The sequence below is a fragment of the Polistes dominula genome, unplaced genomic scaffold, assembly GCF_049000335.1.
Source record: "Polistes dominula isolate Pdom_NZ unplaced genomic scaffold, Pdom_raw_medaka contig_11, whole genome shotgun sequence".
In the NCBI taxonomy this organism is placed as follows: Eukaryota; Metazoa; Arthropoda; class Insecta; order Hymenoptera; family Vespidae; genus Polistes; species Polistes dominula.
In genome coordinates, this window is record NW_028301154.1 from 3859290 (window position 1) to 3885000 (window position 25711).

General features: G+C 27.3%; 1 protein-coding gene and 2 long non-coding RNA genes across 6 annotated transcripts; 1 reads left to right on the top strand and 2 right to left on the bottom strand.

Moving 5' to 3' along the window:
- Positions 1-135: 135 nt before the first annotated feature.
- Asap (ArfGAP domain of ASAP) lies at positions 136-24296 on the bottom strand. Of its 4 annotated transcripts, none has more exons than XM_015328841.2 (17): positions 22885-24296; positions 14891-14963; positions 10354-10499; positions 9750-10004; positions 9500-9585; positions 9235-9391; positions 8891-9155; positions 8587-8814; positions 8244-8466; positions 7968-8148; positions 7590-7865; positions 6817-6936; positions 6453-6663; positions 6168-6284; positions 5595-5761; positions 3234-3302; positions 136-516 (listed from the first exon to the last, which is right to left on the bottom strand). In XM_015328841.2, the coding sequence occupies exons 1-17, from the start codon at positions 23008-23010 to the stop codon at positions 301-303; spliced, it is 2916 nt and encodes a 971-aa protein (XP_015184327.1). In that variant the 5' UTR covers positions 23011-24296; the 3' UTR covers positions 136-300. The 4 variants fall into 4 exon arrangements, with proteins under 4 accessions (XP_015184327.1, XP_015184326.1, XP_015184324.1 ...); XM_015328840.2 differs by having other exon boundaries at positions 6114-6284; XM_015328838.2 differs by having other exon boundaries at positions 6003-6284.
- Positions 13529-17023, top strand: LOC149030595 (uncharacterized). The gene is made up of 3 exons (XR_016178640.1): positions 13529-14096; positions 14260-14388; positions 16899-17023. It is a non-coding gene; the product is annotated as an uncharacterized LOC149030595 (long non-coding RNA).
- LOC149030596 (uncharacterized) lies at positions 16930-18114 on the bottom strand. Its single transcript, XR_016178641.1, has 3 exons — positions 18017-18114; positions 17512-17931; positions 16930-17041 (listed from the first exon to the last, which is right to left on the bottom strand). It is a non-coding gene; the product is annotated as an uncharacterized LOC149030596 (long non-coding RNA).
- Positions 24297-25711: the final 1415 nt, after the last annotated feature.

Consider the following 25711-nt stretch of genomic DNA (forward strand, 5'->3'; position numbering starts at 1 on the left):
CAGTCATCAATGACTGACGTGGCATTCACAACGTGTTAACAACAACACAACAACTACAACAAAAATCCCCTAATAAAAATCGAAATATATTTTGAATAATAATTAAAAGGATTCACATTTGTTAAAAGTAAATCCTTGCTTTGTTTTGTTTCGTTTTGTTTCGAAATCGTTCGAAATTCTTGAAATGTCTCATCTTCAATCCTTTTGTTTTCTCAGCCAATTTCTTCTTCCAAGACTTGCGATGCTTACTGAACTTGCCGTACTCGAGACACTTGCCAACGAGTTTAGGCTTACCGAATGTTAATCTTGCAGCATGTGAACGAAGCTTATCGGGAACATTCCTCTCCTTTCAGGTGCCCTTTCCAATGCACCTTCCATCCAATTGTCATCGTCGGTTTGTTCGTTAGTTACTATTATAACCTCACCCTCACGGAATGATAATTCGTCCTCGTTATCAGCCTCACAATCGTATAGTGCTCGACACCGTCGAAAACCGTTCAAGGTCGATGACGTTGGCTATGGTGGGGAAGTAATGGAAAAGAGAAAAGAGAACAAAAAATGGATACTCTCTCTGATCAAAAGTAGAAATAGTATAGTAAATAGTAAATAGTAATAGTAATAGTAAGTAGTAGTAGTAATAGTAATAGTAATTGAGAGAATTGTTGGATTATATTAACACTAGATATACCGGAGCAGTCATTTTAATTCAAAATGTCTACTTTTTTTGAGTTTTGTAAATAATTAAGCGAGCGTTTTGTTATTTTTTAAGTGTAAATAAAGACACTGGGAAGCCTCAAAAAGGCATTTATTTTTTTTTTTATACACCAGTCAGTCATTTTGAGTAATGTGATAAAAAATGGTGGCATATCTAGTGTTTATATGTATGTTATTATTATTTGGGATATTTCGTATCTTTTTCTTTTTTTTTTTGTTTTTTTTTTTCTTGTGAGAAGTAATTTGTGTTACTTTGTTATAATAGTAAGAAAATAAATAAATAATTAAATAAATAAATATATAAAAAGAAAAAAAATAATAATTATAATTATGATAAATCAGCGATGGCCTGCCTTGCCCCTTTTGAAGTTTCATTTCAAATAATATTTCAAAAATTTGATTATGAAAGGAAATCAAATTAAATTGTATCTCGATCTTTTTCAATATGGCGACTGCTGCTTTGATTTCTTAGTCTCTCATTAATATTAATGTTATTAAATGAAAAATAGGATAAATTGAAAGAAAATTGAAATTAGAATTAAATCAACAGATGAGAGTCTTTAAGTTTTTTCAATAATTATTTTTTAAGATGAAATTTTGAAAGGTTGGAGATTGTTAAATATTTAACATTGTTTCGATCAAATCAAATATGGCGGCGGCTTCTTGCTGATCTTCCTTATCGATTAAATATCGATTTTATTTGACAAATGGTTTAAATTATAAACGAAGCAAAATTTGTAAAGCAACAACGTGAAAAATACTTCTCATAGAATAAATAAATAAATGGAAAAAAAAAAAAACACACAATTGGAAATTTTAGACGACGTTAAATATATATTTTTTGTATAATGTATATACTCTACTGTATTTTTTTTGTTTTTTTTTGTTTTGAATCATCATATCTAAAAGTTCCAATTGGTTTGTTCATATTTATTTCTATTGAAAATTATTGTTTTTCAAGACTTTCATACCATGCTAGTTAAAATGTATATATAAAATTTGTCTTTAGGCTTATTATAAATTCGATTATTCGATCGATTTTTTTCTATCGTTTGAGAAGAATATAAAATCTCGATTTTGGACGATAATTTGAGGAGGTTGTGTGAGAGAGTGAGTGCAATAAATCGGGTGTGCTACTCTGCCAAGGTAAACATAAAAAATATTTTCAAAAAAAAAAAAAAAAAAAAGACCAAAAAAAAAAACAAGGAACAATGAATTCGAATAATATTTTTCATGCAAGATTAGACACAAACGAGAAAATCAGATTTTTTCTTCACACTACGATAAAATTATGTCCTGTTAAATTCTAATAAAAAAAAAAAACAAAACAAAAAAACATTGACAATGAATCTAATTTGAAATGATTAACTTGCAGGAGGAATGCTATTAATAGAGCACACAAACGCACAATAAGCGAACTCAAATTATATATATAATATAATAATAAATGTATATAATATTTTTTTATTATCATCTGTTTTTTTTTCTTTGTATTATTTTTTTATTTTTTTATTATTAATGCAACGCGTTGATTTATTTCCTCAAGATTTCAAGAAAACATTGACATGTTAAGAAATTAACATTGCAACAAGATGCAATTTTTATCGGAAAACTTGTGTTTTCTTTTTTCTTCTTTTATTTTTTTTAAATATTAATATAACAAAGATAGTTATAATAAACAAGATAATAATTATTTCAAAAGCTACCATGTTATATATCGTTACGAATGGAGATTTACGAGCAGCACGAACTGATCATGCAAAACGTTACTACACTTGAAATATAATACTTCAATAGTATTATTTTTTATTTTTATTATTACTATTATTATTATTATTATTATTATTATTACTATTATAATATTTATCATTTGGAAATGTTATGGGAGAAGATCATTAATAACTTGATTATAATTTACAAATTTATAACAATATATACAAGAATATATATATTTAGTATATATTTAATAATATATATATATATATATAATAATTATATTTTTAATTATATATTATATATATAATATATATAAATTATATATTATTAATATATTATAATATATTATATTATTATAATATTTATATTTATTTTATTATAATATAATAATAATTATATATAATTATTATTATAATATATAATAATATAATTACATAATTACATTATTATATTATATAATAATATAATTACACATATATATATATATATATAAATTTATATTAATATACTATTATTTATAGTAGTATAATATTATAATAATTTATAATAATAGTATAATAGTATAATAGTATAATATTATAATAATAGTATAATAATTTATAATTAACCCTTAACGAACGAGCGTAGTTAGATATACAGTTAAGTTGTCGCGAATATGGCGGCATTCATTGGTTAAGGGTTAATATAATATATTATATTAATATATAATATTATATATATATATATATATTATTATATATTATATTATAAAAAAAAATGGTTTCAAGTGTAGCACGCTGTAACGTCGTACGACAATTGTTTACCAGATTTAGATTTGAGAGCAAAGATGAAGGCTCCTCGGCGTAGCTCTCTAGCCTGGATCGGTCCCTTCGCTGTGCCAACAATGGTTAATGACAAACCATAAAAGCATTGACTTCGAAATGCATGCAACTGCCTAATATGTTGTATCCCACTTTTCAATCATGATTTTCTATTTACGTATATTTTGTTCTTTTTTCTTATTTTTTTTTTTACTTTTATACATCAACGAGATCAAATTATCTTTTTATAGAAAAAAAAAAAAAAAAAAACATATGTGACTCTATAAATTATGTTCATGAAATTGATGATGTGTTAACACGTTGTGCGCCACGTTAATTCTTATGGAAATCTTCGTCAGGCCACGGGTGGTAAAATTAAAGGATGAACGTCAGGCACAGGTGCCTGACATGGCCTGATTGAAATGTTCAATGTCAGGCATATGTGTCTGACATGGCCTGATCGAAATGTTCAATGTCAGGCATATGTGTCTGACATGGCCTGATCGAAATGTTCAATGTCAGGCATATGTGCCTGACATGACCTGAATGTGAAATACAGTGTCAGGCATATGTGTCTGACATGTCCCGAATGAGAAGTTCGGTGTCAGTCATATGTGTCTGACATGGCCCGAATGTGAAATACAGTGTCAGACATTTATGACTGACGTGGCACTCAACGTGTTAAGAAGAATATAATTAAGAGTTTGATGATATGTGACCGTTAAAAGAAAAGATAAAAAATTGTCGCTGTTGGTTTTTTGTTATTAGATATATATATATATATATAAAAAAAAAAAAAAAAAAAAAAGATGTCAGACAAAAGCGGATTCTCAATGATGAATAATCAATGTGTGTATTTAGTAATTTGAAAAGAAATATGTTAATAATGATAATGATGATAAAGAGAAGAAGAAAAAGAAGAAGAAGAAGAAGAAGAAGAAGCTAAGAAGAAGATTTGCAAATGACTAAAAAAATTTACTTGAATATTTTTATTATCTCAACTTTTGTTGTGTGTTTTGATATAAAAAAAGCCAGCATATTAGAAATTTATGCGGGCAGGTGGTGTGGTAATAACGTGCGAGCATTATTATTATTATTATTATTATATGATTGAATAATACGTTCAAAGAATAAAATAAAATTTCAAAATGAAAAAAAACAAATTAATCAAAATTAAGATATAATATAAATATATATATCAAAGCATAGAAACTTCGATACGACAACAACAATATAGTATTTTTGTTTTTGTTTTTGTTTTGTTTAATATTACACTAATGAAAAATAATAAATTTGCAACATGTCAAATGACATGATAATATTTATATAATGTGGTATGCAATAATATATATTAAGCCTCAAATTGTTCAGCTTCGATGATGACAGGTAATAAATTAATGAATAATAAATCGTGTTATTTAAAAAAATGAAAAATGAAAAAAAAAAGGAGGAACAATGATGAACATCCTTATTAGTCAATTGTTAATATTTATAACTAATTTGTTAAAATACGATCATTTGGATTACACAGCTTATTATAATGATTAATAAGTTGTAAGTAATTTAACACATTTGCGATCGCTGACGTGAATTCACGTCATTTTAAATTTCAAAAGTTTTATTTAAATAAATTTTCATATATATATATATATATATATAAAAAGTATATTTATATATTTATATATGATATATAATATAAATATAATATAAAAATTATAATTTATATAATATAATATATAATATATAATTTAATATTTAATATATTATTTTAATATATTATATAATAATATAATTAATATTATTATATTTTATTAATTTAAATATATAATAATTTAATTATATTTAATATATAATATTTAATATATAAATATTTTATATAAATATATAAATATGAAATTTTATATATTAAATTTATATTTTTGCCAGTACTTAGTATTAAATAAGTAAAAACTATGCCAGTCGCGAATGTGTTAATGTATGTATATGTGTATATATGTATGAGATGAGACGAATGAATTAAAAAAACAAACAAATAAATTATATATATAAAAGTATAATATATATAAAAAGAAAAAACAATATCGAAGAAAAGAAAAAAAGAAAGAAACAAATTTAAAAAAGAAAAAAACATTTCATTTACGTGTGTCGTTTCTCCTAACTCTCGCTTATTCCCCAAAGACACAAATGATAATTATTATTATTATTATTATTATTATTATTATTATTATTGTATTTTTTTTTTGTCGTATACACAAATATTTCCTCCATCTTGTTTTCTTTTTATCTTTACCGTGTAATTATGACAGAACAATTTTGATCATTTACCATAGAGACTCCTTTACTTTTGAAATAAGTAAAGCTCACCTTTCGTGGTGGAGGAACTGGATTGCCAAGGCCATGATCCGAACACATTGAACTTAGAGACTCGCTACTACGACCATTACTCAATCTGGAAGTGCTAACGCTGGACGGTGCAGGTGGTGGTGGATTACGTGGTCTTTGTAATGTTGAACTATTGGTTTTGTCCATTCCTGTATTAAAAAAAAAAAAGAAGAAGAAACAACAATTAAATATATTAATCAAATGAGATAAATAAAAAAAAACAAAATGGACGATAGGAAGGAAAAGGAAGGAAGGAAGGAAGGAAATATAATTCGAAAAAGAAGATAAAGTTTCTTTTCTTTTCTTTTTTTTTTTTTTTCTGTGAGATTTCATCACCTTTAGAGTGCTTTACATTGAATTCGTAAAGCGAGTTTTAACACCTAAACATACCATGCCCTGTAGAAGAGTCTCCACTGGGTGATCTTTTATGGTGTTGATTGTTTAGTGTGTTTAGAGTATGCGATAGTGTGTGTAAGGTGTGTCCAGCTAAGATTGGCTCACTCGTCGTCCGGCTATGTGTGGATGTTGCTAATGACGCTGACGAAGGTAGTGTACCATAATGAGGAGATGGAATGCCACTTGAGCTTCCTGACGGTGGGGGAGGCGGTGCGACACGTTTCTTCAATGATCCATGGATATTTATTGAAATATCTGGTGTCATCGGCGTGGGTACTGTTTCAAATAAATAATAATCACGATTATTCATTAAATCACGCGTGTGATTTATAACAAATCTATTATAATTATATAATTAGATGATTTTAATCTCACTCGATGATTATCGGGTTACGTAAAAGAAAAAAAAAAGAAAAATAAAAGGAAAACAAAACCATAATCTACCAGCAACAGGTTTTCTCGTTTGTGGTGGTGGTGGTGGTGGCATTTGTTGTCTGTTTGTAGAAGAACTCGGTGATGAACCACTTTGTAGACTGTCACAAGTACTGCTACGACTACGTAATGTCACCGGTGAATCACCAGAACCTGTACCTCCACCACCAGCATAAGAAGGTGGCCTGCTACGTGATTTCTTCTCAGGCGTTAAACAGCCGTTCTAAATATAGAGAAAAAAAATCAACGTTTTATCTTTTATTCAATCTTTAGTATGACACACCACATCACACTACACATTCATCGTTTAACTTAATATAATATATGAAGTCATATAAGAGATATATTATTAAATAATAATAATTCATTTATTTACCCTATCCTCGATGATTGTTTCATCATCAGAGAAATCTGTTGATCCTTCGTCATGAGAAAGGTTCCAATCGATGTTAACATTATCAAATAATGTCTTTTGTCTTTGTAAAGCATGACTAAGCTAAAAAAAAAAAAAAGGAAAAACAAAATTTATTTCTATATTCGGAGGATAATATTAGAGGGGACCTGAAAGAAATAGAATACGAAAACCGAGAATGGAAGGATCGCGCTCAGAGATGAGAATAATGGCGGGATTTGGTATTTGCAGCAATGAACTTTTGAGTTCCAAATGCCAATTAATAATAATAATAATAATAATAATTTCTATATTTGTGGGGAAACTTATCTTTTTTTTATATATATAATTTATAAAGACCTGAAAGAAATAGAATATGAAGACCGAGAATGGAAGGATCGCGCTCAGGGATGATGGAAACAATGGCGAGATTTGGTATTTGCGGCAATGAACTTTTGAGTTCCTAATGCCAATTAATAATAATAACAATAATAATAATAATAATAATAATAATTTCTATATTCGTGGGGAAACTTATCTTTTTATATATATATATATATATATAATTTACAAAGACCTGAAAGAAATAGAATATGAAGACCGCGAATGGAAAGATCGCGCTCAGGGACGGGAACAATGACGGGATTTGGTATTTGCGGCAATGAACTTTTGAGTTTCTAATGCCAACTAATAATAATAATAATAATAATATAATAATAATATAATTTACAAATGATAAATAAAAGAAAAATACTTACTAATTCTTTACAAGTATGATGTCCCATTTCTTGCGCAATATCCAAAGGAGTTTTATCTTGTTTATTTCTGTAACTTGGATCGGCGCCAGCTCTTAAAAGTAATTTCATAGCTTCCGATCTGTCATGTCTCGCTGAAAGATGTAACGCCGTCTCGCCATCAACCGTTATCCTATCAATACCACCAGTTGGCATATTTTGTATTAGAAAATCTACTATTTGTAAACTACTGCCCATCTCGCGTAAGATTGCCAAATGTAAAGCTGTCTCACGGATATCCTGTTAATAATATAAATACAACAATTTATTGTAATAAAATTGTGATATATATTTTGAAAAATAATATTTAAAAAAAAAATAAATGTCATTTGAAATGCTTGCCGAGGTAGGCAAAGGTGCCGCTAGGTCAACGTTCTCAGCATAAACTTGTAAAAGTTGTTGTAAGTCACGATTGTTAACTGCATGTTCTAAATCCGATAAGAGATCTCGTTCATCCGCGCAGGTATTCATCACGTATCTTTTATCAACGTATTTGGCTCTTATAAATTCGTATCGTTCTTCCCTGTTAATTTAAAATATCATTAATGATATATATATATATATATATTATAAAAATTCTAAACGAGTAGGAAGAGCAATAAAACTGTCGATTCTTACATTGAAGATGTAGGCGTTGGTTTAAGATTATGATGTAATGTAGCTTCCATAACTTCGTTAAATGCTTGATTAGTCATATGCCGTGCTAATAATAATTGGGCAGTTCCTACATTATCTAAAGTTAAAGACTGTATCCTTGATATATGCACACCTAAATCTCGATGAATCCCACTACATTCTATACATACGATTATTCCAAAATTTGTAGATAACCAGGTCGCATCTATTAATCATTTATATATATATATAACTATATTATAATTAAATCTGTGTTTAATATAAAACATTTATTTGAATAATTTTAAAATGATTAATCAAATAAAATATTGTTTAGTTTTTGTACCATTTTGAGAGGAACAATCACAACATTGTTCGTTTCCAGGTAATCGCATAACACATCTAATCACTGCTTGCTGTAATTCAACTAAATTAGGATTCCCTTGTCCAGCTTCAGCTTTCCCACTAGCATCGAAAGCTCTTAACAAAGCTCTTTCCTTACAATTTACCAATACTGACATCCATGCGCGCTGATCTGCTTCGTCTTCCGCTTGAAAGTGATACGTACGATTATCTGAAATATTATTAAACAAAATGTTAAGAGAGATACGTTTATTTAATATTTAACTATATAGTTAATTTCAACTTACAACTTATAAGATCGAAGCCTCTTTTATCATCCGGTACGAGCTTTATTTGGCACGTAAGTAAATTCACTCTCGTAGGTGGTTTATTCTCGTCAGCATGACAAATATCCAAATAACCCTCGGCTTGTACAGCACATCTTCTTTTTTGCCAAACCCTCCTCATCTTTCCTTCGCTTTTTTTCAACAAATGTCCAGAACGCGTTACTCCGTGTTGCTTATCACCTTGAAGCTGATGCAAGGAATATCCAACACTTGCATTTACGTTTAGCTAGAAAATAAAACAATTCCCTTCAATGTTATTAATCATTTTCATAAAAGAATACATAATATTAATGATACCTCCTTACCTCTTTATCACAACCCGAACTCCTAAGCAAACTTCTTAATTCTGTCAAACGTCTTCTTTCTTCGTCTTGAGTCTGTCGAATTTTTTGCAGCTTAACGCTCAGATCGGCCACGTAAGAACCAAAATGTTCTATAGTCTTTAAGCCATCTTGAAAATAGCTAAAAACCGAAGAGATTAAAAAAGAAAACTAATAAATTCAGTACACATTATATATTATTAAATTAATGAAAGAGTTAATGCTTTAAAATATATAATTAATAACTTACTTTGTTTGAGCATGATAATATTCGACTAGATGCTGCAACAATTCGATACCTTTCTTCGTTTTAATTTCATTCACCTTTATAAGATACTAAAAAAATAAACAACAATTGTTATAACAATATCGAAACTTTTTTCAAATGTATTCATCCATATATGATTTGACATTATATTATTACTCTTGTATTTTGTTCTAACAGGTTTAATCAATTCTTCTTTTCAATACTTTTCTCTCTCTCTCTCTCTTTCTCTCACCTCGCACATTTGCAATTGAAATAATCGCCTTTCCTTTTCCATTTCATCAGCAATCTCGGCTGGTGTAACCTCAGTACGAATAAGGCCAGCCTCCTTGGCATGTTGCTTTTTTTCTTTCTCGATTTTAGCATACTTTGCCTCGTAATCCTTCCACGCCTTTTCGAATGGTCTTTTCAAATCACCCTTTACACCTCTCAAATCTCCTTTCAGTACAGAATCCAACGGGAACATTACGATGTTATTGATGTTTTGCATCTGAAATATTCACATTTTTAATTAGATATTATATATATATATATATATATATATATACATATATATATACCTTTTCTTTTTTTATTTATTTATTTATTAAAAACTTTTTTTTAAACAGAAATAAGTTAAGGAAAGGAAATACATTTTCAAATTTCCCGCCAAACGAATAGGATAAAAAGTACGATCGGTATAGCAGGTTTCTTCTGTGATATGGTAAAGAATAGAAATGAATTTTGTTTTGTTATTAAAAATAATGATATTTAATAAAATATAAGAGGAATAGAGAGGAATTTTTTTAGATCTGAATTTGATTGAATTTTAAATTATCAAATAAATGATGAATATATACCAGAGTCTTCATAAGGGCACTCAATTCCTTGGTGACTACTGCAAATTTAAGGAATGCTGCTCCTATATCCGGCTCTTGTTCTTTAAGGGCAGCATCGCCGAGTCTTTCAAGGGCTCTTCCAAGATAAACTTCATTATCGACGTGGGCTTAAACAAACAAACAAATAAATAAATAAATAAATATAAAGTTAGATAAAGGAGAAAACAAGTTTTCATCATATTTTGAATATTTTAATATTGGTATTAAAAGAGGGTACATATATCAATCTTTTTTCAATTCATTTTTAAACATAGTTAATCAAATGAGATAATACTCAAGTATACTCGTAATTCTTTATATATATATATAGAAAATATAAAAGAGAGAGAGAGAGAGAGAGAGAGAGAGAGAGAGAGAGAGAGATGATACAAGTTATATAAATGTTGTATCGTTCTCTTACAAGTAAAATCGATTTCATGCTTTCTCCCCCAAGTTGTCGTCTACATGTTCTTTGTTTCTATATCTATCATTCTCTCTCTCTCTCTCTCTCTTTCTCTCTCTCTCTCTCTCTCTCTCTCTTTCTCTCTCTTTCTCTTTTGACAGAAGGGAACGTTTCCGTTTTGAAGTTTTCGATTCTATCGAGAAACTCGACAGGCTCGACGAGCAGAAAGCATTGTTTTCTCAGAGCAATAGGAACATAACATGATGGTGATAGTGGTGGTGATGATGGTGAATGGTGATGGTACTCAATCTTTACCTACAGATCATATTGGAGAGAGACATTTCCTGTACATTTGAGAGTTACCATGATATACGATAAAAAGCAAACACAGTTTATAAAATAAAAATAAAAACAAACAAACAAACAAAAATGAGATATCAGGACCAATTAGAAAATATGTTTTGTTTTGAAATTATTATATAAATTATTAATATATTTTTACAGTTATAGAAACATGAAAAAACACGTGTATATATATATATATATATCACGTGACACACCACGTGGATATATAGTAGACTTATGACAATAATAACATGTAAGAGTAAAAACAAATATTTAGCAAAAGTTCTTTTTTGTTGAATCATCAATCAATTTTAATTTTCTACATTCTCAGGTCATTATAGGAGAATGATGTACACGCGTAAATCTCAGGTGTATTTAATTAATGAATCTTATCGAGCATTTTTTCACACTAGATCGCGTGGAATTAATTTTTAACACGGGAGAGTAGTTAACATAAGCGAAAAAAAAAAGAAAAAAAAAGAATAAAAATATGAGTGAAGTAGGAAGAAGGATGACGATGAGGAAGTGAATACACTCTCTCTCTCTTCTTTCACGTATGAACGATAAAGAGGGAAATAGAGAAGAACAGAAAGAAAGGGAGGATGGAAGGGTGAAGGGTGGAAAGTAAGGGCGCCAGAGAAATCGATCTGTCTGTCCACTAACGTTAATATGAAAAGAAGCCACGAGGATTACTACTACTACTACTGCTAGTACTACTGCTACTACTACTACTACTACTACTACTACTACTACTACTATTACTATTACTACTACTATTACTACTACTACCCCCTCATAGAAGGGAAATTTACCGATAAGGTTTCACTTCCCTTTGTGAGAAAAACTCCATAACACATCCATATATATATATACAAAAATAAAGTAAAATTATTAATAAGAAAAAATATACCAGGTGAATGATAAAAAAGTAACCCTCAGTCGATAACGTAGATTCTTTGCTATCTTTGAATAACCATATTTTGTTTATTTTAAAAATTCAATTTATAAATAAAAATAAAATTAAAACTATATTAGGTATTATTTTTAAAATAAAATTCTAAAGAATATTAATAATAATTATTGTAATATTATTATAAATATTATAGATATAAAATAATTATATTTAATATTATTAAAATAATATTAAAATAAAATTCTAAATAATATTAAGAATATTAAATATAATTAATATAAAATATTCTAAAAAGAGAGTATTAAATAAATTTAATCACATTGTTTTAAGTAACAATATAATCATTGTTAAAAAGAAAACAATTCATTTGGTCAGTGGTGTTAAAAAAATGTTACCATAAATAAATAAATAAATAAATAAATAAAATATATATATATAAAAGATTATTTTATTAATTTATGTATATATATATATATAAAATAAAGTAAATGTTATTATATATCATTTTAAAAAGAAGAAGTGCATAAGGAGGACCCTGCAATGGCGCTTTGCAATGGCGCTTTAAGAGCGAATGAGAAAGATAAAGAAAGAGAGTAATGATTTTCGACCCGTTTATAGTCTCCACTACGTATCCAAGAGACGCAAAAGCTCTTCTTCTCGAGTACTTCAGTTACTTAAGTAGCTATTAAAACACTTAATACGATATTGAAGTTACATTTAAGTATCCTGCATTATTCAAACGTATATACATACACTTTAACCACTTCTAATTTTTTTTTTTAACAATTTAATAACGATATAATTGAAACACAACCGGAAGTCACATGTCTTTTCTTAATAAATATACTATTACTTATATATATATATATATATATATATATATATATATATATATATATATATATATATATATATAAATGTGTTATTATTATGTATAATAATAATAATATTTGTTTTATTTAAATATATATAATTAAAATTATAAATGTATTATTATTATTATTAAAATAATAATATTATTATTATTAATTATATATATAATATTACTCATTTTATATTTATAATAATTATTATATATATTATTAATTACATATATAATTAATATATATATATATATATATATATACTTTTATTTATTTTTACTACTGTAGTATTTTACTTTACTACTTAGTACTTTACATATATATATATACTTTTATTTACTTTTACTACTGTAGTATTTACTATTATATAATAGTAGTATTTACAAATACTACTATTATTTAATTTAATAATTAAAATAATATTTTAAAAAATAATATAAATAATTATAATATAATAATAATATATAATATAATAATAATGTATATAATAGTAGTAATATTAATAATATTAATAAATTGTATATAATATTAATTATATATTAATTAATGTTATATTATATATAATATTAATAATAATAATAATAATAATAATAATAATATATGTGACAAGTGTGGTATACAGTAAACTTATGAAAATAACATGCAAGACAAAAAAAGAAAAGGTATAAAAAAAAGAAAGAAATAGTTATTAACAAAAGTGTTTTTTTGTTCAATAGTTATATAATAATATATAAGAAGAAAATGTAAGATTGGTTGAATATATCACATTCGACCTTTTCAATTCTTTTTCAAGCATAATCTCTGCGTCATTGTGACAAATATGTTCAAATGGGTTAAACCATGTCAATCTATGCATACATATATCATCTCAAATACACACACACACGTAATACGTACATGCCTGTATAAATGCATGTGCAGCAAACATACGTGTATCATGTTTTATTTCAACGAATGATCTATACATATTTGTACTTACATAGTTGTACATAATTTAAATGGATAATATCATGTGCTTATTCATATCCAATTCTTTTGTAGAAAAAATTATCTTATGTATAGATAATAATTAAGTTATGGGGATTTTAAATGATCTATAATATTATATAAAGTCATGGTTTTCTTGCTATTTTTTCTTTTTTTGGTGCATAAATGTTTATACAAATGTAACAATTATAATTTGAAAATATAAGAGAGAGAGGTAAGAGTTTATTCTTTAACATAATTGATATATATATTATTATATTATGACAAAAAAAATAACCTAAAAATTATTTACTAAATTAATACAGTGTGTTTATATATATATAGATATGTATGTAATATGTATGCATATATAATACACGTGATATATCGATTTTCAGTTTCCGTCATGGAACATGGTGACACACTAAAAGTCCTACCACACCCCGTGGTGTGTATTACCCAATAGCGTTCCAAGCTCGACTTACTTTGAATAGCAAATATATGCTAGATAGTCAACGTCATATCAGGTATATATTGGTGAATAATAAACTTACAAAAAAATAAAAAATAAAATAATAAAAAAAAGAAAAATAAAGTACACACCTTCAATCTATTCCTGGTGGAAATTTTTCAACGAAGATTGACATTCAAAAGAAATTAATCAATTTTTGTTCTTTTTCTTTTTTATTTTATTTTTTTTTTATTCATTTATAAGATTTATTTTAATGATTTGAATTCGTACGAATTTGAATAAACGATCGAAGCGTTACAAACGGCATTCGTTAAAACTAAATCAGTGAAGCGCGCGACATTTGAATCGAATGAATTGAACATTGTGATTTATTTTTTATTGATTACTATTTAAGATTGAAATTCTTATGAATTATGAATTACGATCGACATTATTAATATCGTTCGTTGAAATTAATAAGCCAAGCGTGATATTCAAAGGTATTATAATAAAATTCGCATTTGAAGTTAGAATATTTAATGATTAGAATTATTTAAAGAAAAAATGTTGGTCCTTACCATTCCCTGAATTATGAATTGCCTTGATAGCCTTCTTTAATTTGGTGAGACCATCTCTGTCGAAGTCCAGAGTCTGTAACATAATAAATCAAATTTATTAAAATATGATTTACAATATAAAAAAAAAAAAAAAATAATAATAATATAAATGTATATGCAATAAATAAAAATATACATAAAGGATATTAAAAGAAAGTTAATTACGAAACTTTATACAATTATTTTTTTTTACAGTATAATAATATAATATAATTATATCACATACAGAAATACACACACAAATTTACTATAACAATATAACAATTAAAATAAATATATATAATCTATATATATACAAATATTATATATATAAATTATTAATTAATATATATTATTAATTATTAATATTTCAATATTATTGATATAATATATAATATATATTATAATAATATTAAAATTATATTATTAATATTATTAATTAATATATATATATAATTTACAATTAAAATAAATATGTGTGTTTATACATAAAAAAAAAAAGGTACACTTACGCAACGAGTTTTGAACCAAAGCATACCCAAATTTTCTTTATTAATCCCACAAAACATAATTCACCAATATTGTCAGGAATTTCCCCCCCCCCCCAAAAAAACAACAAATCAATACTTTAATCCAATTTTTAAAATAAAACTTGTATTTTTTCTTCTTTTATATAATCCAATATTCCATACTGTCTCTTTCTTCTCACAACACAATCTCTCAATAAAAATAAGAAAGAAGAAGAAGAAGAAGAAAAAGAAAAAGAAGATAAGAGGAAGAGAAGAATAAGGAAAAATGTTATAAAGGTAGGGGTGAGTTACCCTTAAAAGAAGAAATCGATCTACACACACACACACACACACACAATACTTCTTCCTTAGTTTATCTCAAAGTTTTTCAAAAGCGGGAGCAAGGAAATAAAGCTTCCTTCACGTCATGTGAGCGTATCACTTACTAAAAAAAAATATATATATATATTTTAAACCTTCTATATATATAAGATTTAATGTTAGTAATAACAGCTGTAATAGTTCATCATACATATATATATTTGTGTTGCGTATCATGAAATCTTTTTCCCCTTCTTCTATCTTTCTATATCTTATTTACTGTCTGTCTCTCTCTCTCTCTCTCTCTCTCTCTCTCTCTTTCTTTCTTTCTTTCTTTCTTTCTTTCTATTTCTCTTTCTCTTTCTCATGAAGAGTACTAAAGAAGATACACCTAAGAATAGATCTTGTCTCGTTTAAAAATAAACTCAGTCAAGCTAAGAACGAATTCTCATAGGATAACACGGTTCTGATGTTGTAAGAGCCAATTCTAAAATAGGAAAGTGGGTAACTTAAAGACAATCAGGGTCAAGAGTAAGTCGAAAGAAGAAGACAATAAAAAAAAAAAAAAAGAAAAGAATGGGGAGAAGGTTAAAAAGCTTTAGATAGAGTAGAGTCAACATCTGGATACTTTGAAGATGTTGTTTTTATGAATGGAATTAAGAAATTAAAACGAAGATAAAGTTAATCTTGGTATTTTAATATGATACAATCATATTATTATTATTATTATTATTACATATGAAATAAAAAAAAATAATAATAATACTTTCTATATATATATATATATATATATAAAATAATACTTTGTATAAGTATAAGAAAGTATTATTATTATATTTGTATTATTTATTATATATTTTGTATTATGTATAAATGTATAATATGTATAAATTATAAGTTATACAATTATAAGTTAAACTTGTAATATTATATAATATAAATTATATTATATACATTACATTATTTTATGATAAATAATTAAATTGAATTTTATTGAATTTTATTTTTCATTCTAATATAAAGTAAAATGTTAGAATTAAGTTACCAAGAATAAACTTAATATTCGAAGCTTTATTAAAGGTTCTCGACAAAATGTTCTCTCTCTCTCTCTCTACTTTATCAAACATGTCAATGTGTGTCTATGTGTTTGTATTTTACAGAGTAAGAGAGAAACTATGAAAGCTGTTTCGTGTTTAACTCCTCTTCGGTTAGGTTATCAGGTTAAATTCGTTCGAAGTTTATACTCAGAAATTATAATTATATTCCCCATGTTACTTAATCATCCTGTTCCAACCCTGAAGGTCTACAAAATGGAAATTAACTTACAATCAGTAATTTATCATTTGAAATTATGTACTAAAAAAAAAAAAATAATACAACTTGTATTAGAATTGATTGTTATCTTATAAATTAATAAGTAAATTAATAAATAAGATATTAAAATAATAAAATATATAATATAATTATATATATTGTAAAAATTATTAAAATATAAAATACAATATAATATAATATAAAATATAAAAAATAAAAAATAAAAAATAAAAAATATTATATATATATATATATATATATAAAATTTATGATTAATATATAATTAATATATTATATTATAATATATATATATATATATATATTAAAAATTCGTGAAATTAAAAAAAAAAAACAAAAATAAATGTAATAATAATGGAGTATTACAAAGTGGAGAAAATATTTTACAAATTAGGGAAGAAAAGATCCATTATGAATTCTAAGAAGAAGAAAAAACACAACCTGGCCGATCTTGAACTACTCGTGGTGGTTTTTATTCGTAGAATATTCATTCGAGTTTTCTTTTATATTTTTTATTTTATTTTTCTTCTTCTTTTCTCTAACTGGAACAGAAGTAGTAAGAAAATTGTGAAAAGCGGGGTATGTGCAGCAGTGTCTATGTAAAGGTGGGAATGGGGAGGTTTCTTTGTGGTCTGGTAACAACACTAATATACTGGTGCAGCATCAACAAAGATGCATGCAAGCAAGCAAGGCAGCTGGTGGTGCAGTTGCTGTGTTACTGCTACCGGGTTTTAGAAGAATGCCCATAGACGGTAGTCGGTTTTCCTTCCAGGCATCGTTTCGAGACGCCTAAGAGCTTTCGTAACGTTCAATTATCTCTTTTTACGGAGCTGACTATGTCGGTCGAAAAGACCTAGAATTCTAAGAAGAAAATTTACCTGCACTTATTTCAGAATTATCTTAGAACATTTATGTTATATATATGTATATATATATATGTACTAACCTTTCTTAAGATTATTAAAATATATTTTTTTTTATTTTCTTATTTAACCTTTTGCACTTCTCCGAATAATATTACCATTTTGTTTTTACAGCATCTTTCCAATTCTTTGAAATATTTTATTTGAAATTTAAATTAACTACAAAATGTGATATATATATATATATAGATAGATAGATAGATAGATAGATAGATAGATAGATAGATAGATAGATAGATAGATAGATAGATAGATAGATATAGATATAGATATATATATATTATATTATATTATATTATATTATTAATATTATTATATAAAATATATAATTAATATAAAATAATATAATATTATATATTATATAATGTATTATTATATATAATATTAATAATATTATATATAATAATAAATTTATAAAATTATTTATAATATTATTATAAATATTAATATAATAATTTAATTAATATATTATATTATATATACTTAATATATAATTATAGAAAAATATTGAAAAACTTCAATGAGTTTATTTTGTTGAAGAAAATGTGTGACACCATATTGTTTCTATTACAAAATTATATTTCAATAAGTGACTATGAGAAAGAAAAAAAAAAGGAATATTATAGGAATAAAAAAAATATATAATTAACCCATTTCCAAATTTTGTTCATAAGTTAAATCAAAAGTCAATGTTATTCAAGTAACAAATACGAAACGACGAAATGAACGTATTACGTGAGTTGTAACTGCAGCAACGGGGAGAAATAGCGAGAGTGAAACACTTCACGGTGCACCGACACTTGCAGCAAACTATCGAGGAAAAAAAAAGAAAAAAAAATAAGAAGAAGTGTAGTAGAAGAAGAAGAACACATAAGTAGTAGAGGAAAAGTAAGAGTGTTAGTTGCGACATTCGTTGAAAGTCCTAATGCTGTGTTCGCGGTTTTATTCGAAAGATACGCCATTTTAAAATAACAACTACGAAATCCAAATGATTCCTTTTTTATTTCGCATCGTTTATAATTGGAATACATTTTTTTTTTTTTTTTTTTTAATATAATTCTCGAATATATACTTTTTAATTCGTAAAAATTTGGAAAATATTTAAGTATAATTTTAATAAATCCGATTAACTTCTGTCATTTTTATTTTTGAAAATAACTTTATTAATTTGAACATTTAAATTATAAATATTTCAAGTATGTTAAAAAAGTAATTTATAAAAATATGAATAGAAAGTACTAAAATTAATGAGATTATTTTTAAATAAACTATCACTAAACAAGGAAGCTAAGAATTTACTATTAAAAACAAATAGGACGTGTATGATCACAAGTATATATATATATGTTATACACACACGCACATACACACACATAAGAGCGTATAAAGAGACGTAAAAAATCAATAATTCCAAGGGGAGTGCCCGCGTGCTATCGTCCGATGATCAAATGATAGAAAATTCCTTCCGTATGGAAAACACCATAAGTATTATGTATACCTATATATATATATATATAATACATAGCGCTGGAAAGATAGAAGATAAAAAAAATAGCGACGTATACTTTTCTTTGATTGGTCAAAAGAATCTTTCATGGTATATACGTATAGATTAAGGTATTCCGATTTAAATGACTCACCCTATACACGTTATATATATGTATATAAAGCTGGCAATGTTGTGTGTACAATAAAAGAAAGAAAGAAAAAAAAAGAAACAAACGAATAAGAAGATACCCGTGATGTCGTTTCCTTGAGTGAACGGCTTCTATCTAACGAGTGCATTGCAAACAACGTGAAGGAACGAAGAAAAATAAGATTGACGAGAGAGTTTGAATAAACTCGACAATATGCTTTTGCTACATGTTAAAATGTTCACGGTATCTTTCAACAGTGATTTTTCTAATAAACAACATCTATTATTATTATTATTTTTTTTTTTTGTTATATATTACTTTACATACTTATATTCGTTCTTCAATCATTAATCGTATTTAATACGTAAGTCATAACAACGATAAAATAATACATTCTTTTTTTTCAACGTTTCCTATTCGTCAGCGAATCAGAATCAGGTATTTATGAACGATGATCACATAACTCGTATATTCGTTTCATTTAGCTCGATATTTAAAAAAAAAAAAAAAGAAAAAAAAATAAATAGTAAGTTAGCTTATCTTTCTTGAATTTCGTCTTTATTGTTAATTCGAGTAATATACTTATATTGAGATTGTGTTTCCAAGAAAAATCATTTCGATAGATAAGATCCAATTTCAAGTTATTTATATAATTAGGATCCAATCTTTTTTTATTATTTTTTTTTTTTTTTGATGATAATCTTTTTGATCGCACTGTTTGAATTTTCGCGCACTTTTTTTTAATTACAGATTTGAAATTGTATATGTTACTACTTTCGTTCGAATAAAACTAAATCAAGGATAGATTTTTTGACTGTGATAATCATACTCATTCTAACGAATAAAACACATAACACACACACACACATACACTTTATACATATATATAAACTTCGTTTAAGCATATCGCGGTAATGTATAATACACATTTCGCGTGTGTGTTTTCTATATGTATAATAATATATGTACATATATATATATATATATATATATATAAAGATAAAACGACGACTAGTTTCGCAGGAAGTCACAGTCTATTTATTAGTTTACATGCAAGCTTGTGTCGAGTCTCTATATTCTGTTGAAGACACGAAGATTAAAATATTAATAAGCGTACCTGTGTTGAATTTAAACGACGTGCGAAGAGATGTCATCATCGACATCGAACGGTTAAGCAGACAAAAGCTGATCAGTGCCAACCAATAATAACATGACTTTACGTATTAAACCAATCAGATACGTTTTGTAATTAACCAATAGGATTTTATACAAAAATTAAATCAATTATTACTTTTCGACAAGAAAAATAAAAAAGAAGATTCACAAAGAAAAGAATAATAATAACATTATTTGCAATAATTAGAAATAAATCGAAAATATTACAATAGATACACAGAATGAGAATTAAAAATCGATCAGTGTCAATACAAACAATAAGACATTTTAAATATCTAACCAATCAAAGAGAAGTTTGCAATTAGCCAATAAGATTATTCGAAAGTAAAACATCATTAATAATCGAAAATACAAAAATAAAACATTTTCTACAAACCGTTAGAAAAATTATATTCTAAAAAATATATACTAAATGCGTCTAAAAATTTAGCCAGAATATTTGAAGAGAAATAGCATATTTAAAAAGAAGAATAAAACAAAAAAGAAAAGAAAAGTAGGTAAATAAAAAAGATTCCCCGGAAAACACGTATTTCGTAGTCCCTTGTATGTGATAAAGAGGACGACGACAACATATACATATGCACATATATATATTATACATATATATATATATATAGTGAAAGAGTAATGCTGGTTGGGAGGCGTGCAAGGATGGCGGCGGCGCGCAAGGATACGAGTATGACCTCGACGAGAGCCGAATCCGAACGTGGAGACGACCGAATAGTTCCGAAAGGTGGCTGCTGCATCTTCCGTGTGCATCTGCGAAACGCCCACGCGTTACGAGCACGCATGCGGCTACGCCAATCACCTTCCTCCTCTCTATTTCCTTTCTTTCTCACTTGCACTAACACACCAACCAACGTCGCTCCATTCGAATGAGAATAAAGAAGGAATATAGGCGGCAAAGTCGATAGGAAGAGAGAGAGAGAGAGAGAATATATACAAAGAGAAAAGAGAGAGAAAGAGAGAGCAAATGTTGTCATAAAAAAGGATGAAAGAACGAATGAGTGAGTGAGAGGGAGACAGATAAATATATACAATGAAAGTTTCCGAGAGATTTAAATCCCAGCAGATGAGTTTTTATCGAATTCTCTTTAAAAAGAAAGAAAGAGAGAGAGAGAGAGAGAAAGAGAGAGAGATTGAGCTTTACCGATATTGTTTTTTTTTCTTTCTCTCTTCCTTTCTTTTCATTTTCATAATCCACATGATAAAAAAGAAAACCTATATATTTCTTGAAGAAACAAAACAGGATTGATCTTCCTCTGTTTTTCTTTTTATTTCCTCCTACGGATATCATGTTTCATATATTTCTTTCATATTTTTTTCTGTTTAACGAAATACCAACCTGATTTCGATTTAATATTCCGATTAATTTCACGCGTATCCCCCATGAATTAATTATCTCCAACTGCGTTCGTATAATTGGATTGTATGGGGAAGGGAGGATTGGATTGAATTTGTGACGATTTGAATTGAAAATGAAAACACTACGTTAATCATATTTTGATTGAAAAAGAAAACATTACTATTATTATTATTCGATTTTAATCTATAACATTAATAGTAAATCTTTCATATTCTTTTCTAGGATATGATTAAACAAATAGTTTTTTTTATATTATCAACGTAAAAAAAAAAATAAATTGAAATGCGCATATGCAAATTAAGTTACATGCCGTAAACAAATGATGCAAGTGACGTGGGTGGATTAAAAAGTATCGAGTTTCAATGAGAATAACAAAAATAAAATCAGAACTTTTTGTATTTTATTTCAAGAAAAATGAGTTTGATAGAAAAAAAAAAAATATATTTTGTATGACACACAAGGCTCGAGACTTTTCAAATCCCATCACCGATGTATGCTGAGAAAGGAAAGGTCGAAAGGATTTGAGAAAGAAAAGAGAGAGAGAGAGAGAGAGAGAAAGGTGTGCAGGTGTAGAACGAAAATAAAAATAAAAATAAAAATAAAAATAAAAATAAAAATAAAATAAAACAAAACAAAAAAAAAACACACACACACACACAAGAGTTTTAAAAGAGAAAAGAAATAAAGAAAGTAAAAAAAAAGTTGTCCTTACTTCTTCGAGGGATGTGATGGTCTGCCTGCATTGTGGCATTCGTGAAACGAAGGTCGACGTAGTGGGCGAGTTATAGTCCTCCCTCGTTTCCTCGACGAACTCGCTCACCGCGATTAGGCCCGGCATTTTTCTTTCTTCTGTTTTGTTTTGTTTTATTTTAACTTTTATCTTTTCCCGTTATTATTCTCTTAATATTTTAGATGATGCACAAGAAACTATAAGCTAAACGACGAACTGTCAACCACCATCGATGACGATGACGACGACAACACGACGATGACAGTAATGGTAATAATAATAATAATCAAGAAATAGTTTAGTAAAATCGATAGATCAATATATCGAAAGATTTCTTTTTCGTGCCTTTTCTAGCACCGTATGTCTCTCGTTTTCTCTCGCGCGCACACACACACATACACAAACACACACACTCGTTACTGATATATGTATATATATATATATATCTTTCTTTTTCTATCTCCGATAATCTCTCGTATCTATCTTTCTCTCTCTCTCTCTCTCTCTCTTCCTATCTTTCTTTCACTTCACAGTTTCTCGCAAGCGCACCATAAATTCCAACGACGAGTTGCCCACTGTCACCTTTTCCTTTTCCTCTATTTTTTCTCTCTCTCTCTCTCTCTCTCTTTAATATTTTTATTTATTCTTTTTTTTTGTATACACGTAACACAACATAACAACAACTAATACTACTACTACTACTAGTACTTATTACCGTTTCCGTGATTACGGTTTAAGACATTGACGATTGCAACAATCGTCAAACTATGATAAACGTCCCCGGTGTTAGTGGTTGTGGTGGTGGTGTGTCGACGTTGACTTTAAGTAGACGGACAAATCCCGCAAGAGAGAGAGAAAGACAAGGATGCTAAATACGATATAATATGTGTCCTCATGTATACACACCACTATACCACTCTTTCTCTCTCACCATCCATGCATATGCATATATATATATATATATATATATATATATATGTATTTTTGAACGAAGTGCCAAGTGTCTTTCTCTCTTTTTCTTTTTCCTCCTTTCCTTATTCCGTTTCGTTTAAAAGCCTTTAAGAGACTTGCCCGTAGGCTCCTCTCGGACAACGATTATCTACCCGACGACATCTTCCCGCTGTCGAACTTCCTATAATGATTAACTACACGAAAATACATCATAGCTATCTCCTCTTCCTTCTTCTTCTTCTTCTGTTTCTTATTACTTTCTTCTTCTTCTTCTTCTTTGACAAGTAAACGCCGATCCCAACGCGTATACATGCACCAAGCGCGAACGCGACTGCGTTCGGCAATCGTTAAAGTTCTTATACACGGCCACTTTGCCGAAGCTCTGCTTCGCACCTCCACCGTGCTAAACCTAGGCGCTCTCGACGACGAACGAAGTTTCACTGAGGCGGCGCTATTTCGACGACACCCTTCGCCATTGATCAAATAATTTATAGTTTTAACTACGAATTTTATCGTATCGAGGTGCCATCTGGTCACGTTTTAAACTAACTAATTATCAACGCGGCAAAACTCGAATCAATTTGAAACATCATTTATGAATGTTATTTATTATCATATTTATTTGTTATATAATGTTTTACATTTATTAATGTTTATATTTGTTTATGAAAAATTTAACTATATTAATTATTCATATTAATTAAATAAAAATATATATATATGCAATATTTCTATTAATAAATATATTAATTTATAATTCAAGTTTATATTAGATTCTACTTGAGAACGTTGATGCCTATTAGATTTTACAAAGTGAAATGTGTAAGTTTGTTTTTTTTTTTTGAAATTTATTTATTGATAAGTAAAATTACATATATCCACAAACACAATATGTTCTTTCATGGGGGATTTAGGAAAAGGATTTAGAAGGAGTGATGGTGGTGGTGGTGTGGTGTAATAATAATGCATTAAAACTTGTGAACAGTGAAGAGAAATGCGTGGTTAAGGGGAAAAAAGAAGTAAGCATTCTTATCCTTAAACGAGATAATATTCTGTATTTAATTGAGGTCAAGGTGGGAATCAAAGGAGTAGAGGAATACGTGGTTGAGGACAAAGGATTCGTGGTCGTGGAGATGTTTAATTTAAAAATTATAATTCTTCTATGTAAGAGTGATAATTTTCTAATATTTATGTACTCTCATTTATCCGTTATTTTAATCGGTTTAAGGTTAGCTTGGATGGATGCACAGATTCTTAGTATACATATATACTATTATACTTTATACTAAGAACTCATAAGAAAATGATTATTTTTAACAGTTACTTTGTTTATCTTTCTTCATTATTTTTGTCTCTCTCTTTCTTTCATTCTTTCTTTTAAATGCTTTCTTCTTTCTTTCCTTCGTTCCTTCCATTTGGTTTCATTAGTTTTTTTTTGTCTTTCAATTTTTTAATTACTATCCTTCAAAACTTAAAGACAATTGTGTTGTTATTTCTTAATTTTATCTCAACATTGATAAAAATAAAAATATCACAAGCAAAAACGATCCATAGGCAATAGACTTTTTTTGACTGTGATGATATACGCATTAATAACGTTATCTAATAATCATCCACTAATAATATTCCCTGTACAATTCAACATCTTTTACGAGCCACAGCAACGTTTCCTTCTTTTTTTCTTTTTTTCTTTTTTTTTTTTTCTTTGAAGGAGCATTTTTATTTTAAATGATTTTATTTTCATGTTTATATTTTCTTTTTCTTTTTCTCTAAATTGTTAAACAGTTTTGAAACTTGCTGCTGCATTTCACTTCATTTCTTTTTTGTTCTTCTCTTTTGTTATTGTTTCTTTTTTATT

Excerpts from the sequence above, each read along its gene's own strand:
- Asap (XM_015328838.2), bottom strand. The coding sequence starts at position 23,010 with ATGCCGGGCCTAATCGCGGTGAGCGAGTTCGTCGAGGAAACGAGGGAG. Across the intron at positions 10,500-14,890 it reads AATTCATAATTCAGGGAATG|CCCACGTCGATAATGAAGTT; the intron begins GTAAGGACCAAC and ends TGTTTGTTTAAG. Across the intron at positions 517-3,233 it reads TGCTCTCAAATCTAAATCTG|CCAACGTCATCGACCTTGAA; the intron begins GTAAACAATTGT and ends TCCCCACCATAG.